Source organism: Astyanax mexicanus, chromosome 6 (assembly GCF_023375975.1).
Source record: "Astyanax mexicanus isolate ESR-SI-001 chromosome 6, AstMex3_surface, whole genome shotgun sequence".
In the NCBI taxonomy this organism is placed as follows: Eukaryota; Metazoa; Chordata; class Actinopteri; order Characiformes; family Acestrorhamphidae; genus Astyanax; species Astyanax mexicanus.
The window spans coordinates 47,108,201-47,126,959 of NC_064413.1; the positions used below are offsets into that span (position 1 = coordinate 47,108,201).

The 18,759-nt window shown below is 38.7% G+C and overlaps 2 protein-coding genes across 2 annotated transcripts; one reads left to right on the forward strand and one right to left on the reverse strand.

Moving 5' to 3' along the window:
- Positions 1-8,954: 8,954 nt before the first annotated feature.
- ppp1r3g (protein phosphatase 1 regulatory subunit 3G) lies at positions 8,955-9,988 on the reverse strand. The gene has a single exon (XM_015602809.3). It carries the CDS (start codon positions 9,850-9,852, stop codon positions 9,124-9,126), a length of 729 nt encoding a protein of 242 aa, XP_015458295.3. The 5' UTR covers positions 9,853-9,988; the 3' UTR covers positions 8,955-9,123.
- Positions 9,989-16,598: 6,610 nt separating this feature from the next.
- LOC125802361 (uncharacterized) lies at positions 16,599-18,360 on the forward strand. The gene is made up of 2 exons (XM_049480154.1): positions 16,599-17,232; positions 17,428-18,360. Exons 1-2 carry the CDS (start codon positions 17,086-17,088, stop codon positions 18,241-18,243), a joined length of 963 nt encoding a protein of 320 aa, XP_049336111.1. The 5' UTR covers positions 16,599-17,085; the 3' UTR covers positions 18,244-18,360.
- Positions 18,361-18,759: the final 399 nt, after the last annotated feature.

The window sequence follows — 18,759 nt, forward strand, 5'->3', positions numbered from 1 at the left end:
CCACTAGCTGTGTTAACTCTGTTAACTCTGCGTTACTGATGGAATAGACAGGGATGTGTGAAGTTTAGCACGAGGATGGACTGCTGGGCTGTTTTGCATGGGTTAAAGGTATCTCCCACAAGGTCGAGTGGCTAAAAATAGACGATTCTGTTAATTTTCGGTTAGGGATGACCTAGTAAATAGGAGATATGAGTATAAAGGTCAGGTTACACAATGCCTCCACACAGGGAGAGAGAAAGAGAGAGAAGACAGGAAGCATTGAGTGTTCCAGATTTCTTTCCTTTATATTGGTGGAAAATGTGGCTATACAGAAAGTTTTCAAACTTTAAAACCAGATAACTTTATTTTTGAATCCATTTTATCCCATTCACAACTGATTTTCCACAAAAAATATTTTGCTCATATGTTTACTAGAGCATTAACATTAACAATCATATGTTTAAGAGGTGTGTCATACAGCCCCAATTCATAAATTTGAGACAGAATTGAAACTGTCGGTTGTCAAATAATTTAATTTAATCTGTTAATATACCTGCATGCATTCCTCCATTTCAGGCCTTATAACACATATTCCAAAGTTGTAACGGTAAAGCATTTACAACTGTCATGATTTCATTTCTTCTCACAACACTTCAAAAATGTGAAGATAATTTCAATATTCTCCTCACATTCTCTATTGTGTTCAATCCAGTACCCAAACCCTCTTCTTTAACAGCCATGTCTTTGTAATGTATGCAGCTTTTGGATTTGCTTTCTCTCTTTTTTTTTTTAAATGCATGAACGTGCCTGGAAAACGTGTCACCTTTTTGTCTTATCACGTCTTGTCGTCAAGATCAAAACAAGAAAAAAATGCAATCAGGGTTAGACATTTCTCTAAAATGTGAGATCTCTGTCAAACTAACATACTACAGGTATGCATTCATCATTGTAGAGATCACATACTGTATCTTACAGCTGTAAAACTGTAAAACCCCAACAGCATAAAACACACATTGAGTGAGGGCTGTTAGGAGAACATGTAAAGGAACAGACCACTGATGGATGAATGTGTAAGAATGCGTGATGGTTAAGGATGCTGTCAGATATTACACTGCCTGGAGAAACCAGCTTCAGGCCTACATCATGTACTATGCCCTCAGCAGAAGGAATATCCTAATAGGCCTTCTTGTTTCTTAGATATTAACAAAGGCTGCTCTGAGCTCATCTATATCAAAGTGGCCATGATGAATTATAGTGATGTGACGGACAGCTGGGGAAAAACTGTTCAGCAGAATTCATCACATGTTTCTGGGTTTATTTCAGCATTTAAACCTACAGTATGTGTATCAAAAGGTAAGTATTTAATATCACTGTACTCAAGTGCTCAAAAGTATAGAGTCATTGGTCACATTGCTTATTTAAGTACAACAATACACTGATAAGACAAATGTTGGGGACAGAATCTAGTATTGTCTCCCACAACTATTGCCATGTTGCTCATGCAGATAAAGAATGCTGCACTATGATCTGTGGGATATGTGTTAAATGTGCACACAACTTTGAAAATGGAAAGTCCCAAACATCTGCACCCACTATCAGTCTTTACTCCAACCCCCATCATTTATATATCCTCACCATGAGCACAACCTCACTCATAAGATAACACCTCAGAACTAATACAGGTGTAGGCCTTCCCAAACTGCCCCATGTGGTAAGACTTTTTTGGCATGTCTGTGTAATTTATACTATCAGTTTTAGTATTATGAAATATTAATGTTAAAATGTGAATATAGTCATTCAGAGTGGTTGGATGTGAAATGCTCTGTTGGTGGAAGCTTTATTTGCCAGGGGTTTGCACTGCTAAATCCCCTTAAATCAGTCTTTAAAAAGTTTTTTTTTCTACTGTAAGAAGTCTTGGGTTATGCGTAGAAATTAATTGATTGACATCCTTGGCTCGAACAGTCCACCTGCAGGACCTTTCTGTTCATTACATGGAGTAGCTGTAGTAGTTGTAGTCAAGCTGTCTGGCTACTAGCTAGTTAATTATAATGTTATGTATCATATGCTGTTGGTCACATTAACAGACACTCTGCATGCAGATCTTTGGCCTTTTTGTGCAAACATCAATGTGATCTAGTTGTTAGCTAAGTAGTTGTTAGCTACCCAGCTGATGTTAGTTTAGTTGATGTTACTTTGAAAAAGTAATTAGTTATAGTTACTAGTTACTTCTCCAAAAAAGTTACTAATGGAGTTACTTCACTATAAAAGTAACTAGTTACCAGTAAAAGTAGCTATTGCGTTACTTGCCCCGTAAAAAAATGAACAAAAGAAAATAAATTGTGTAATTACTATTATTATTAGAAAAATAACAAACGAAAATAAACCCAAAATGTTGACAAAAATTTAATCTAACGAATAAAAAAAAAAAAAGAAACAAAAAACTCCACACGACTACGCTGCACCAAGCACCACTTTGGGTGCCTGCAACATTTAAGAGCCTGGAGGAGATTTTAATTAATGAATTAATATATTTAATATTTTAATTAATTTGCACTGGCAATAAGAAACGAATTCTAATGTATAGCTTTATATTTCTGTGTATTTCAAATGTTTTAAGTTTTATATAATTGACAGGCAGCACCAGACGCGGACAATGTGCTTTATTTTTCAGATATAAAAGTGAAATTCAGTTAAATAATAGCAAAATTAAATTAAATAAATGTACTGTATGTTTAGTCAAAGTTCTTTTCTCTTTTAATTTTCCATTTCAAAAACTCCAGCTTTTGAGTGAGAATAAGCATCTGTTGAAATTCTTAAACAGCAGAATGCCTGTCTGCTAAATTAAGTTAGTTATTTAGTTTGTGTACTAAACATAAATATAAATCTTTATAACTGACAGAAATAAATATAACTAATAATAATTTATAGTTACTGTGCAGATTTGTAAGTATATTTTATTTTTATAATTGATTGCTGAAGGCTCTGGGTGAGCTTTATTTTTCTGTGGTAAAAATAGACTGTTGACGGGTGGCAATGCGCCACGCTACACACCTTGTGCGGGGTGTATGATGGGGCCCTTTGTCTGTATGCGCGAAGTAAAAAAAAAAAAAGTTCATTCAGCTGCTAAAGTAACGTGTAGTAACAGGGTGTCGGAAATGGTAACAGCGTTATAGTTACAGTCAGAGTAATTAGTTAGATTACTCGTTACTGAAAAAAGTAACGGCGTTAGTAACATCACTGGTTAAATGTGCTGGACTCTAGTTACATTTACTATATATACTTTTTTGTTTCTTTTAAACATCACTGGAGAGTGATACTCGTAGGTTAAAGTGCAGCTCGGAGGTTTAAATGGACAGGAGTAGGTTCAGTTCCAAGCAGCAAACAGAGTAAACAGAACTGAGCTCTTTTGCTGTAATTTGATGGAAATGTTAAAGGCTCTATAGTAAAATACTGCACATGAACTGCATATTTACTGTTGAAACATTACTCCTACTGTTATAGGGACACATTTGCTTTGCTTCTGGTCCTTTAGGCTGCGCTGTAAACTCAATGAAGGCAGTCTGAGCAGGGTTGCCAGGTACAACAAAAATATTCAGCCCATACTCAGTCTAAAACCCTAACTATCCCACAATATCTGTCTGTCACACGTTTGAAGCAAAACAATTATGAGTGTATTTTTTTAAGTGATTTATTGTCAGTATTGCTATTTATCTTAAAGTGATATTAATAATATTGTAAAATTTGTGTTTTATTAATTTTATTACTTTTATAACAGTTTTATATCTCAGTCAAGAACATTTAATAGAAATATAATAAGGGAAAAAATATTTTTATTTTATTTATTTTTATATTTTTGCCCCTCCTGAACTCTCTTCTCTCCTCTTTAACCTTTTTTTTATCCTCTTATGGTTTCAGGTTACATTGTGATTTTTTCCTCTCGCTCTCGCTCGCTCGCTCTCTCTCTCTCCTTTTCTTGCTGTCCTTCCTTATATCGTTATGTTCTTCTGCTTCTTATTGTTCTAATTAATCTTCCAAGGACTTAACATCCAAGGCAACACCCACTTTTCTTTTATGTTTTTTTACGGTTGCTGGCATTTTTAAAAAAACAGACCCCGCCACCCCTGAATTTTCACCTGTGACTGGATTTTCAAACAAGCCCAATTTGGCAGGAAAACCGTGAACCTGGCAACCCTGAGTCTGAGATGCACTTAAGCTGGAGAGGTCGTGTGTTTACCTAATGAGTAGGAGAGTCGGGCTCCATTTCTTCTAATCCCCACGCAGACACAAGGAGAACGTGTAAACTCCACACAAAGATGAAGACCACAAGTGCCTCCAGCCAGGAATTGAACCCATGTCTTCTTGCTGTGAGGCGACAGTGCTACCCACCACACCACTGTACGGTCCAGGTGTTCAAACTTCAAAAGTATAAAGTGCACAAAGTGAGATTGTGAGAAAAAAACAAACAGATAAATGACCCCAAGCCCCCTTTTCCAGCATGTGCTGAAACTTGTTCCATATCTATAAACATGCCATATCAATAAAACAGCTCGTTCTGACTCTGTTTACCTAAAACAGCTCTACTGATATTGCACCAGAGTTGGTCTTTCTCTCCTGAGATTCTCACATTTCCCTCTGTATCACACTGCTGAGCTCTTTAAAACTTTGGGTTAGTTGGGAGGTTTCTGCCGGAAAGTTTTAAAGCTGCGTAAATCATAATCAGCTGTTCTCTCGAGGGACCAGCACGTTTATTCAGACGCTGGTTGTTTGTAGGTAAAAATATTATGCAACCCCACACACACACACACACACACCCTTTGCCACCTTGTCCTCGGTGTAGCTTCATCTGCATTCAGAGCCAGGCATGTCGTCTGCACCATGTTTATACATTCTACCGCTTTCATAAGAGAACTGAGGACATCCTGTGTCATGTGCATTATTATAATTCATAAAGTTATATAACATGATGTTTAAGGTAGGGAACAAAGATGAACCTTTAGCGAGAGGCCTTCTTTTACTCTCTTTTTTCAGCCAGAGCAGCGTGAGCTCCAACTCTACTGCGACAGCTGACTACTAATGGCCTTCCATGCCTTTATTTACCACTTTCTGTCAAAGATCTGAAGAAACTGAGGAAATAATGGTAAAAAAAAAAATAGTGTTGTTAATGTTAACACATGCAGTTAATCTGGAATCTTTTATGCATTAATCATTCTATACATTTTGGCCCAAATTTCCTGCCATTATTCACTGATTTTACAGCCTGGTCATGTATTATTGTTTTTTGTTTTTCATACAAATACACATACATATGCTTAATCCCTCATTTATTTGTTAAGGTTGTGTTTATTAGAAGAAGTTGTTTAAGCTGCACTGTGATTTGTATCTTCCATTAAGGTTTCTTCCAGTTTCTCGCAGTGTCTCGTGTGGGCGTGTGTTGGCGTGGCCAGGATATACGGAGGCTAATCTAGCATGCTACCTATTGAGCAATCAGCTACATTCATTCATGCTTATTTTATCTTCAAACTCCTGTATTTCAGCGAAAATACATTATATATAAACTGTTCAGAAACACATTGCTGGAGATATTAATAAAGTACAGAAAGGATTAACGGTTCACTGAACAGAAGAAGGCATCTTAGACCCCCATGTCTGTGATTGGTCTGCATACACTGATTGGTCAAACAAATTTGTCAATGTTGCTTCACCGCATCTTAATTAATTTGCATAAAATTGAGAAAATCTCAACTCATCTCGTTATTTTGTCGCATGCTACTTTTCATCACGTGGTGGCTACAAATCGCGCCGTCCTGGAAAAAAAAATGGTCACCTGTCGCTCTCTTGCCTGCAAGTGTGAAAGCAGGGTAGTAATTGGCTAATTGTAAAGCTTCTACCAGCAAATGAAACTGGTGTGAGTCAGTAACTTGCTGAATGTGAAGGTGGATTGAGCTGAACTGTAAAGAGAATAACATTCTACAGTCTGAACCTTTAGGAGAAACTTTCCTTCTTCATTTTTCATATTCTGCATTGATCTGACTTTTTTAAATTCATCTGGTACTTGAACATCATTCACAAAGTTAAAAAGATACAGAAAACAAACATATTTGTGACTCGTGGGACTGGACTACATGTCTCTTTTACTGGAGAATCTCTATTCAAAGTGCTGTATAGTCCAGGACTAGGCTTAATCTCTGTCTGGAAAACTGCCCTCTTTATGTCCAAAGGTTAGTTAGTTTTAACCTGTGTATGGCTGCTTTTCTATGCCAGTAAAACAAGCTGTGCATCTGCAAAAAAAATGCCTGTCAGTAATGGGTTAACTCTCTGAGGCCAGCGCTCCTTTGGACCCGGTCTTCAGTCTGGCTGATAAGACTGATTACATATGCTGCATTCAGGTGCTGTCGGGAATTATACTAGAATGGCAAACATAGTTGTATGTTACCCATAATCTCAGTGTTTTCCTACTAAATAAATAAAAGATTACCAGATTTGGGACATAGAACATGACCTTCTCAATCTCCCCACCAGTCAAAAACTGCTTTCCTATCTGATCTGTGTGAAATATAGCATTATAATATGAGAAATTCCTGTACATATTAATTGGGGTTACACATAGGAGCCAGTTCATGTTTTAATAACTACTAATAAGTTTATTCACTTATTTTCCTTACCTTCATCAGTGTCTCGTTGAATTAAGCCCAGAAAACTCAACAGTGGTATCTGGCATCTTAGATTTGTGCTATTTAATTTACCTACACTGCACAGTTTTGTTATTGTACTATTACAATTGGCAGAAAATGTATTCTCCCGAAGGATATGTTAATTATGTAGCTATTAAATTACAATAGACATTTGTGAATATATATATACAATATCAACATTTATTGATGAAAGGTCAAATTCTTCAAAATTACCTGAAAGAAACTATTTTTACATGGACTTCCATTGGAAGTTAAAAGAGTTTTGGGGATTTTTTTGTTTCATTAGGCAGCAACAAGTTCAGAAGTTCACCTACAGGATTGTGGACTGTGGAGGTTAAAAGGCTGATTATTTGAATCAGTTGTTGGGAGAAAGGAAAGCATAGTTCAGAGCAGGGCTCCTCCAGAACACCAACAGAACTAGTCCATTGTGACTTAACACTCACATCTAAAGCTTTGGTGTCTTTGGTTAGAGAAGCTCATCGATTTAGCCTTTTCAAACAACTGTACTGTTTATGAAACATTTCAGTGAACTGATCTTCACTAAGAGGTCCAACCTAATGTCTCCTGCATTTTAATAGGAGCTCCCAGATGCCCACAAATGTTGCACAGTTCGAACATTGTCTAAATTACCCAAAGGTCACTACAGGGAGTATGTTGAGGTGAGTTTAAACAGGGTTTACTCGTTTATTAATCTAGCTGGCTAAGTTGTAGGAATATACTGTTTTCTGCCCATTCAGTTATAATTGTTATATTACATGATAAGTACATCTTTTTTATACAAACCTTTATTTTTATTACTTTAGCCAAACAAGCATATTGACAGTAGCTCCTCCATTTCCACTCGTTGTTGTTTTTATGTGGATCTCCGTGGAAACTCGCCCAAAGTGTAATTACGGTGCGTGGCAGTGGACAAAAAGCAACTTTATTAAACGCGAGGAGATGAAACTCAGAGCTGTGCTTCTGGACAGGATTAAAATTACCAGAGGACCACAGAGTTCAGCGAAAAACAGTAGATAATTCAGCCTGTAATTTTCTCAGAGGTAAAATTACGGGGTCCCCCATAAAAGAGAAAATTACCCCAGGACCCCCTGACAAACTAATCACATCTGTATAGGGCTTAAGTGCATCTTTGGTATATCCCTACAAAAAAAAATCTAGCTGGTCATCCAGAGAAAACATACCATATGCTGGTTGAGAGCTACTGTAATTAACAAGCTAATCTGCCACGTTTATTTTTTCTGATTGACCATGACCATGCTGGTATAACTGAGAACTTTTGAACAGCCTTTTAAAAATGAGTGTACTGTTTCCATTAAACCCTTTACTTCTGATTAACAACCAGAAACATACATTTTTAAGTTATCTTTTTTTTTAGTGTGTGTTAAATTAAATGCACCATTTATCGCAAACTGCTGTTGATGTGAACCAAGTGGTGTAACTGAGGATCAGCCATGTGCTGATCTTTTGCTGATCTTCTCCAATCGACCGGTACTGTTTGTAGGGTTTAAGTGTCTGAAATGTAACGTTTTCCTAACCTTTTCCTCTATAGTCATGTATATACATGCTCTGCAGAACACAGATAAGGAAAACATGACTTTTTGATTGAGGATCATCAAATCAGCCTTTTTTTTTAATCAAGTGTTCGGTTTGGCTCATTTCAGTGTGACCTAATATGAGCTGATCTTCACTAACACAGAGGTCCCACCTATAACAGAAGTTATTAACATTAACTATATCACCCATACCAGATTAAATTACTGCAGAGAGCAAGTTGAGGTGAGTTTTTCTTTTTCATTTGTGGCCTTAACTTCCATGCTCCAACACAGATATCAAGCAGATGAAGCGGATAAAAAGTGGTTCTCTTCAAAAAAATGTCATAAATGAAGAGAAAACATACCATATGCTGGGTAAGAGCTAGTTAAAAAGCTAACCTGCCAGGTTTTTTTTCTAATTGACTAACTGGTGTGATTGAGAACTGTTAAACAGCCTTTTAAAAATGAGTGTAGTGTTTACATTAAAACCAGAAACATACATTTTTAAGTTATCTTTTTTTTTTAGTTGGTGTTAAATTAAATGCACCATTTATAGCAAAACTAATCCACCAAGCCAAGCCAAGGATCTTCACCAATCGACCAGTACTGTTTGTAGGGTTTCAGTGTCTGAAATGTAACATTGTCCTAATATTTCTTCTACAGTCATCGTGTAAACATGCTCTGCAGAACACAGTCTTTGGTGTTCTTGGTGTGTTTGGTGTATTTGAGGATCATGAAAGCAGCATTTGAGAACTGTATAAGTGTACTTTTTATTACAAACTCCTTCAGGTGTGACCAAAACTGTCCAGATCTTCACCACAAGCTTCCAGTCTCTTACAGCACTGTCCCAACTAAACCTGCAGTGCAGAGAAGCCCCCTTTTAAAGCGTCCTCTAGTCCTGGGGGTCTTTTCACAGTGTTTCACACGCTGTTTAGCTGCTCTGCTCTCAGTGTGTAGTTCTGTCCCTCGTTGTTGTCCCACAGTTCTCCTCCTTCTCCTCTCACGTACAGGGCGAAGTGCACGGCGGCGTTGGACTCGGGACGCGGGGGCGCGCACACGGTGAATGAGAACCTGGAGAACCTCGTACACATCTTTCCATCGGGCGCGAGCGCAGCAGCAGCCGCCGGCACGGACACGGGCTCCGCGCGCGCGTCCACGTACGACTGCCACTCGTCCAGCGTGTACCTCACGCCCACCTCCGTGGCACGCGCTCCCGCGTGCGCGGACACGCGTATGGTTCCGTGAACGCGCCCGCAGCCAACGGTGAGCCTCTCGAGCGCGAGCCCGCAGCGCTGTACGCGCTCCTCCAGCTGGCCGTCGTCCTCGTGCGCCCTGAGCGCGGCGGATGGCGCGAGCGCAGGTGCGAGCGGCAGCCCGCACAGGTGCAGGGGCACGCGCGGCTCCTCCGCGGCGCTGAAGTGCTTCACGCTCGCCAGGTTCAGGCCGAGCGCGTCCGCAAAACGCACGCGCTTGCTGCAGCCGTGCGAAAGCGCGCGCAGCAGGACGCTCGCCTGCTCCGGGTACGCTGGAAGGGACTTGGCGCGCCGCCGGTCTCGCGCGTGCACGAGCCCGAGCTCGAGCTCCGTCTCGGACAGGTGGTCCGGGTCTTCATCTCCTGGGTCCACGCCGTTCATCTGCGGGACGGACATCGCAGCCGGTGCGGAGGGGCTGCACGCAGTCAGGAGGGGAGTTGAATGTGGAGTTTGGCTCAGGGGGTCGGGGTGGGATCAGGCACTGAGGTGGGCACGCCTCCCCCCCGGACAGGAGGAGGTCGACAGGCCCCGCGTGGGCCGTTATCTTCAGTAGCTTGCTCTACTAACATCTGTATTGAAGTGTGGAGCAGTTTCCCACACAGGGGTTAAGCCTGCAAAAATGGAGGGGAAGGGTTAAGTGTAATGATGGGGTCCTAATATCAACAGATGTACAAACCAACCCAAACACACATAGCACATAATTCCCCATTAGCATGTCAACTTTAAAGAAATATTGCTGTCAGGGTTAAGGTTTAAACTGTATTAAACCCCTCTGTCCTCTGTATATTCTAGAGGGGGTGTGGCTAAAACTGAAAACTTAAATAGATGGAATAAATGCATTACTGAAAATAATAACAAATACAGTTTAATTTATTGTGCACCATATCACATTTCCTTTACTAAAGGAAGCCTACTTTAGTTAGTACCATAGCACCATACACACATTCCCACACATAGACACACTTATTACAGCATTGCATCCTATTTAATCCACTGGTGGGGCTCTTTAAACCTAATCAAACCGCACCAAATCAAGCACTTCATTATGATTCTTCACCTGCAGGAGAACCGTATTCAGCACCACATCCTTTTGTCTAGTAGGGGTGATATAGGAGGCACTTCATAATGTCAACCTTTCCTATTAGAAGGGCATGACACTTATGGATGAGAACTCATTAATACACGTTATTATATTAAGTTTGATTTTTTTATATATATATTTTTTGTTTTGCAGGAAGAGGCCATCTAGCAGACATTCAAGCACTTTTTATCACATGTAATGTAATGCACTTTCTCTGTGCTTTCCACTCAGAGACTGTAAAAAAAGATGGACGCCATGTCTCCGTTCCTATTCATTCAATGAAAATGAAGCCGCAATCTTCCGCCATGTTGGCGATCCTGACACCCGATTCTGCGCAGTAGAGACCAGAGGAGGGAGAAAGACTGTGTATAGCAACCTACTCATTTGAATAACCCCGCCCCTGAGGGCTGCCTCGCGGTCACAGGCTGCAGAGCGGGGCGGAGCGGAGCTGACGGTCTGTTATTGGTCCCGCCCATAAGCAGCCCTTTTACAATAACCACACCTTTTTTAATAGAGCTGAATAACGTTTTAAAAAACGAGTTCTGTGGGGATATAAAAAATTGACAATATAAGCAGAGGTTACATTAGCTGTTGCAATTAAATCATGGAGGTAGAATTACAGTATATTAGAAAAAAACGTGATTGAAAGTTGTCTGTTTTGCCATTGAAACCTACGGGTATGGGTGGAGTTACACAGCTTTCTGAACCGAACAGCAGGGGGCGCCCGACCTGTGGTGGCTTCACTTTTGAGAGACGATGCTCTGTCCAGCTATATACAGTCTATGTTTCCACTCTAAAGGGAATTTTAGGGACATATGCACACACACAGCTTGTCTAGTCACTGTAGAGAAAGAATTATTGCCAATAGAATAGGACTGTCTTGAGGAGAATGTAGGCCCAAACCCATTTCACCCCTTGGCCCTACCACTTACCCCTACTCCTTATTTTCGAGTCTAACCCTTCCACGTGGAACAGAGTTAGAAGGAGAAAGGGGTAAAATCCTCCACTCTAAGAATTTGGACAACCCTATTTAAGCACCAGATACATCATCAGGAGCGCTGAAGTTCAGTAATCTAGCTGCTGGTTAACTAGTTAACTTTAAGTCTGTTAATTTTAAAATCTTCAGAAAGGGGGGCGGTGGTAAAGAAAGATTTGTTATTGTCATTTTTTTTATTTCTCTGTAAAGAGGAGCTGAAATTTGCTTTGATTGGCTTTTATTCTTTTATTTTTCTATTCCACCTTAAATGCTGCAGCTTCTGCTGTCTGTTGCACCATTTAAGGTGAAACAGGAAACCCCGGTCTGTTCCTGGGGAAAGCAGTGTTATTATAAACTTTTTTCTGTAAAAAAAAAAAACAGAAGAGTTCTGATGACTTTACATTTTCTATAATGTTTTTATTTCCAAAAATAAAAATAACAATTTATTACCCTACTGCAGCTCAACTAAATAAAAAACACTAGAGGGCAGCCCTGAGCCATGCACGATGGGATCAACTGAAAGTGTTCAGGCTTTAAATAAACTGTCTCTGGAGACATAAATATCAGTATTCACACAAATTAAATAAAAGCTGACATATCCTTTACACTCTTACATTCCATTTTTTTTCTGGTGCATTTGTCCATCAGACTTTATCTGGTCTATAAAGAATAATTGGGCAGAACCTGCAGAATCATGATTTCCCATTGACCGAATGGTTTATAGACAGTTTAAGCACATGCTAAACAGTGTAAAAGAATATATGCATGAATATATGAGTGTATGAAAATGTCTGAGTTTACTTGGAGTAAAGCCAGTGGTTAAGCTTCACTTTGGTCTCTGTCTGTGAGGAGTTTAATGTGTTTATTTTCTCTGGGTGCTTAGTTTCTATTATTCTGGGTGTGTTTAGAGGTGTGTGATATGGCTCTGAAATAATATAATGATATTTTAGGGTACTTTGTGTGATGACAATGTTCTTGGTGATATGAAAAAAACAAACACTAAAATAGATTTTGTTAATTAAAAAATTATACAATAGATTTGGTATTTACCACTGCAACAAATAAATGCTAAAGTTTTACACAGCTTTACACAATTTGTTATTTTTGTAAAGAATAATAACTTACAAGAGTTTGTATAAAATAATAATATAATAAAATAAATGATGAACTAGTTAAGAATGCTTATTGCAATCATATAAACTACAAACATAGAAAATATACAAACAATATTGTGGTGATCATCTCTAGGGACTGTGAATAACTAGCCTGTGAGCGTGTACATGTGCGTGTGTGTGTGTGCAGAGAGTGCGGGGAGGAGGGCCAGTGGGGCATGGTGTCTTGCTATCCCATCATGCACCGCTGGCCCTCTCTTCATGCCAAACTGCAGTGTATAACTGTAAATGCTGTTCTGACTCTATAAATAGTGTGCTGTTGTTGACTGGAATGCCATGTGTGTGTCAATAATGCAATCACCTCCCTAGGTTTCCCCTGTATTGTGTGCTTTTAAGTGCATTACGTGTGAGACCAGTTAACCCAGATAAACCAGTTGTGTGGATTCTTTCTTTTACACACCACTATGCCGTAAAGATTCACAGGTGTGGAATCCTATGATGGACTGTTGTCTTGTCCAGGGCATGCTCCTGACCTGAGCTCAGTGATTTTGGGTAGGTTCCAGAACCATTAAAGATAAGAAGATGACTTTTACTCTGAACTGAGCTCCAGTGCACCTTGACCCACTTCCCCTCCAACTACTATCAAGTGGAAATAAAATTTTACATATCAGTGTGAATATCCTAATCAATAAGAGGTTAAATTAACAACACAGAGATACTACTAAACAATCACAGCTCAGCACAAGATGCATTATTAGCCAATCCTAATGTAGCATTAGATCTACTGAGAGCTACAACAAATCCTAGCACAGGATATGTTGTACTAACCAATCATAGCACACGAGGGGCGATATTACTTACCAATCCCAGTACAGGAAGAGAGATGCTTCTAGACAATCAATTGCTAATGAGCAGAAAAACCAGTCAATCCTTGATTAAGAGAGGAGATTTATTTTTCTAGAATGTAAAACGTATGCATGTGATGCAGTTAAAATATATACTTTCAGTTTATTTTAGTAAGTAAACTATATTTCCCAAGTATGTTATGTAGTAAGTATGATCAATGTACTTGTAAGTGTATTATTTTAATACATCTTGGGAATAAATTGGCCCAATTTTAGTATATAATAGTATACTTTTAAGTTTGCTTTGGGTGAACTAGTTTACTAATATGGGAAAAAGTAAATCTTAGATGTGAACTAGTAATGTACTCCAAGTTTACTAAGTTAACTGTGTTAGTTTGCTGTTAGTGTTCTACTTATAAACTTCTATTCCACTTTTTAGCTAAAATACACTTTTAAGTACACTCAGTAAACTACTAATCTAGTGGTTTTATACTTAAAGCATATGTCTTTTAAGTGAACTTAACATAATACTTACAGTTTACTTATATACTGTTATACTACTAGTATACTACTAGGTTTAGATATAGGTCTTTTTAACTGTTCTTTAATTGGATTAACTATTAGAATACACATATAAAAATAAGCAAAGAGTCCTCAGGATATGTATGTGGTAATGGATTATAATATGAATGAAGCCTGTTACAAAACTCTCACACCTTAAAATAATATTTTCAATAAAATCTGCCAAATGATCATCTGTTCTGCATTGGTTAATTACACTTTAAATAATCAGGTTCAGAAACACTTGGGTACTATTTATTTCAAACTACAAGCCAAGCATACTTTAAATATAATTTAAGAATACTTAACTAAAATGTTCTTAAGTGTATCTTGATCAAAATATTAAGTACAAGAATATGCCAAGTATACTAGGCATATATATATATATATACATACATATATATGTATGTATGTATATATATATATGAAGTAAGTAAAGTAAGTATACTTAATTTAGTTTCAGTATAATTTAGTTTAAATTGTAGTTTTTGTAAGAGACTGCATATCCACTGATCTATTCTATTGGCTACACCGTCCACAGCTTTATTACTGGAGTTACGTCATGAAAGTGTTTTTTTATTCATTTTTCTGCAGCAGTTTTGCACAATATTCAGTCTGAATGACCAGCTAACCACAGTGCTGCTTTTCATCTCCCCCCACTGGACTGCTGGGCTGCACTACAGGCCCACTCTACACTTCCTGCTCTCCAGGAAATCCGTCTGTGAGGTCAACAAATGGCTATTCAAAACATGAAATCATTGTTATCATTCATCATCGTTACTCCAAACACGAACACAAAGAGCAGAGCGAGCTGCTGTGAGGTTCCTGGGTTTAAACAGGACTCTGTTATCAGGGTTGCTGAAAGCCTCTCTATACTAACACTCAAGAAAGACTGAAAATCAGTGTTAACACAAGATTCCTTAATGTAGCTGTATTATTTGTATTAATTATTAACTGAGTGTTTATATTAAAGCCTTCTCCATCCAGCACATCCCAAAGATCCTCAATGAGGTTAAGGTCTGGACTCTGTGGTGAACTCTCTCAATCCATGTGTGAAAATGATGATCTCATGCTCCCTGAATCACTCTTTCACAATTCCAGCCCCATGAATCCTGACATTGTCATCTTGGAATATGCTCGTGTCATCAGGGAAGAAAAAATCCATTAATGGAATAACCTGGTCTATATTCAGTATATTCAGGTAGTCAGCTGACCTCATTCTTTCAGCACATACTGTTGCTGAACCTAAACCTGCAGACCAACTGCAGCATCAACCAACCCCACATCATTTACTTAAATTGGTTAAATCCAAGTGGTGACTTTTTTTTTTTTGATCAGGCAGTGTATATCACAATATGTATATTTTGTCCCACCTCTAGTCACAATGATTAATTTTTAGGAGCATATAAATTATCCCAGAATTATCACAAAAATATCATTATCATCTTAATGTGATTTCATGCCATAATATAATGAGAACAATAGCATATTTATACATTTAAACATTACAGAACAACAAAAAAAGGTTATGTTAATATATAAATTGTACAATAAGTCAAAAAGGTAGGTAATTATTGTGAAAGGCCTACTATTTGTTGTACTGTATGTTAAGCAAAACTATACAATACTGTACTGATACAAAAATAAACATAATTGAAAAGAAAATTTATTTAATTCTGTCAAAGGTAAGTTGGTACCACTTTAAAATAAGACTACCTATATAAAGGGTTTATAAATGGTTTACAATTAGTTTATTAATGGTTACTAATTAGGTTGTAAATGCCTTAAAATTAATTAATAATCAGTTATAACACATACGTAGAAAGGGCAACAATATAGATGGCTGTGGGTTCACTATTTGGCAAACAACAGGTCATTGTTGCCCTTTCTACGTATGTGTTATAACTGATTATTAATGATTTTTGAGGTATTTACAACCTAATTAGTAACCATTAATAAACTAATTGTAAACCATTTATAAACCCTTTATAAAGGTAGTCTTATTTTAAAGTGGTACCGGTAAGTCTAATTGAATATTACATCTAAATATGTTTTTTTTTAGTTTCACTAGTAAATCCTAATAGTGAGAAATGTACTAGTGATAGCTATTTCTCCTAAAATAGTTTAGATACATATGTTAGATGTGTAAATAACTAACTCTTTAAATTATACAGCGGTATAAAACATTTGGGCATCCCTGATCATTTTCATGATTTTTTTTTTCTTCATAATTCAATTGGTTCAATTCAAATCAGCAATTTCAGTAACATATATATCATATGGCAGATGAACACGGTGATATTTGAGAAGTGGAAAAAATCTCAACAATACTCAGACCTTTGCTCTTACCAATCTCTCCTATCCCGATTTTCAACAGAGGTAACTGCTGCAAAATCCTCTTTCTACAAAAGGAAACTGGAAGAATCAGCATCTGACCCTCGCAAACTCTTCACCATCTTCTCATCTCTGCTAAACCCTCCCACTCCTCAACCTCCCACAACCCTCTCCCCGGATGATTTTGTCAACTTCTTTGAGGAGAAAGTAGCAAATATCCGCCAATCCTTTCCCCCTGCCTCTACCCTTCCCACCAAGCTCTATCTTCCACATTCTACTTCTCTGTCTCACTTCTCTCTGCTTTCCACAGATGAAATCCTTCATATTCTACATTCTAACAATCCAACCACTTGCCCACTTGACCCTTTACCATCTTCCCTCTTTCAGACAATTGCTCCTGACCTCCTTCCGTTCATCACTCACATCATTAACACCTCTCTATCATCTGGTCATGTTCCATCAACTTTTAAGACTGCCAGAGTGGTTCCTATCTTGAAGAAACCAACTCTAGACAGCTTGGATGTTGGCAACTACAGGCCAGTTTCTCTCCTCTCTTTCCTTTCTAAAGTCCTTGAGCGTGCTGTCTACAACCAACTTTCTCTCTTTCTCACTCAGAACAATCTTCAGGATCCAAACCAGTCTGGCTTCAAACCTGCACACTCTACTGAAACTGCCCTCATTGCAGTTACAGAGAAGCTCCATGCAGCAAAAGCAACCAACATGTCATCTGTTCTGATTCTCCTTGATCTCTCTGCTGCTTTCGACACGGTCAACCACAGCATTCTCCTTTCCATCCTCACCAGCCTTGGAATCACTGGCTCTGCATGGCAGTGGTTTGCATCGTACCTGGAGGACCGTTCCTACCAGGTAACTTGGCAAGGAGCAACATCTGCTCCATGCAGACTCTCCACTGGGGTTCCACAAGGCTCGGTGCTTGGTCCTCTTCTTTTCTCACTCTATACTCGCTCTCTGGGTGAAATAATATCTTCTCATGGATTCTCATACCACTGCTATGTGGACGACACTCAACTAATCCTTTCTTTTCCTCCTTCCGACACTCAGGTTTCATCCCGCATCTCAGCATGTCTCAGTGATGTCTCGATGTGGATGAGTTCTCATCACCTAAAACTCAACCCCAGCAAGACTGACCTTCTGTTCATCCCAGGAACTACGAGCCTTCACAACAATATCTCCATCTCTTTCGACAACTCACTGGTCACTCCATCAGCAGAAGCACGAAGCCTTGGTGTAGTAATGGATGACCAGTTATCATTCTCGAGCCATATTGCAAATCTGACTCGGTCATGCAGATTTCTCCTGTACAACATCCGAAGAATTCGACCGTTTCTGTCTCAGGAAGCCACTCAGGTGCTTGTGCAGTCTCTTGTCATCTCAAGACTTGACTACTGCAACTCTCTACTGGCTGGTCTTCCACTGAGAGCCACCAAACCACTACAATTAATTCAGAATGCTGCAGCACGACTCGTCTTCAATCTTCCGAAGTTCAGTCATGTGACTCCTTTGCTGCGTTCCCTCCACTGGCTTCCTGTTGCCGCCCGCATCCGATTCAAAACCCTGACGCTGGCCTACAAGGCAAAAAACGGACCAGCTCCTTCATACTTGATGGCGATGGTCAAAGCCAGATCTGCACCAAGAGCTCTTACAGCTTCCAGTACGGCTCGGCTCGAACCTCCATCACTCAAAACACACAGAAAACAGACATCCAGACTCTTCTCTGTGCTGGCACCAAAGTGGTGGAATGAACTTCCACTGGATGTCAGAACAGCAGAGTCACTCGCCGTCTTCAAACGTCGACTGAAGACACATCTTTTTAAAGAGTTCCTACACAAAAAAAAAAAAAGGTTCCTAGGGTTCTAAACATGATTAAGTTCTATGTATCTCTTGATCCTAGTCTACAAACTAGCTTTGGATATCTTAAGTAACTTTGAAGCACTGTTGTAAGTCGCTCTGGATAAGGGCGTCTGCTAAATACTGTAATGTAATGTAAATGTAAATGAAATAGTATAAGTTTATAGGATTTACAGAGAGTGTAAGAATAATTTATTAAACTAAATTAGGCAGGTGCATAAATTTGCGCACCCCAAGAGAAAGATTACATTAATATTTAGTAGATTTTCCTTTTGCAGAAATAACAGCCTCTAAACGCTTCCTATAGCTTCCAATGAGAGTCTGGCTTCTGGCTGTTTTCTTTGTAAAGCTGCTTTGTGACAACTTTTTTTTTTTTTAAGTGTTAAATAAATAATATTGCATTGAATTAATTAAGGTATTTCATACAACTGTATCTGAAAAAGTTATAGGTTCCTTTTCTAGCCAATGTATATCCACCAGGTGGCAGTGATACAACAGTCCAGAGAAGGCTGTGTGTTTCATGCC

Excerpts from the sequence above, each read along its gene's own strand:
- LOC125802361 (XM_049480154.1), top strand. The coding sequence starts at position 17,086 with ATGTCATCTGTTCTGATTCTCCTTGATCTCTCTGCTGCTTTCGACACG. Across the intron at positions 17,233-17,427 it reads TGGAGGACCGTTCCTACCAG|GTTTCATCCCGCATCTCAGC; the intron begins GTAACTTGGCAA and ends TCCGACACTCAG.
- ppp1r3g (XM_015602809.3), bottom strand. The coding sequence starts at position 9,852 with ATGTCCGTCCCGCAGATGAACGGCGTGGACCCAGGAGATGAAGACCCG.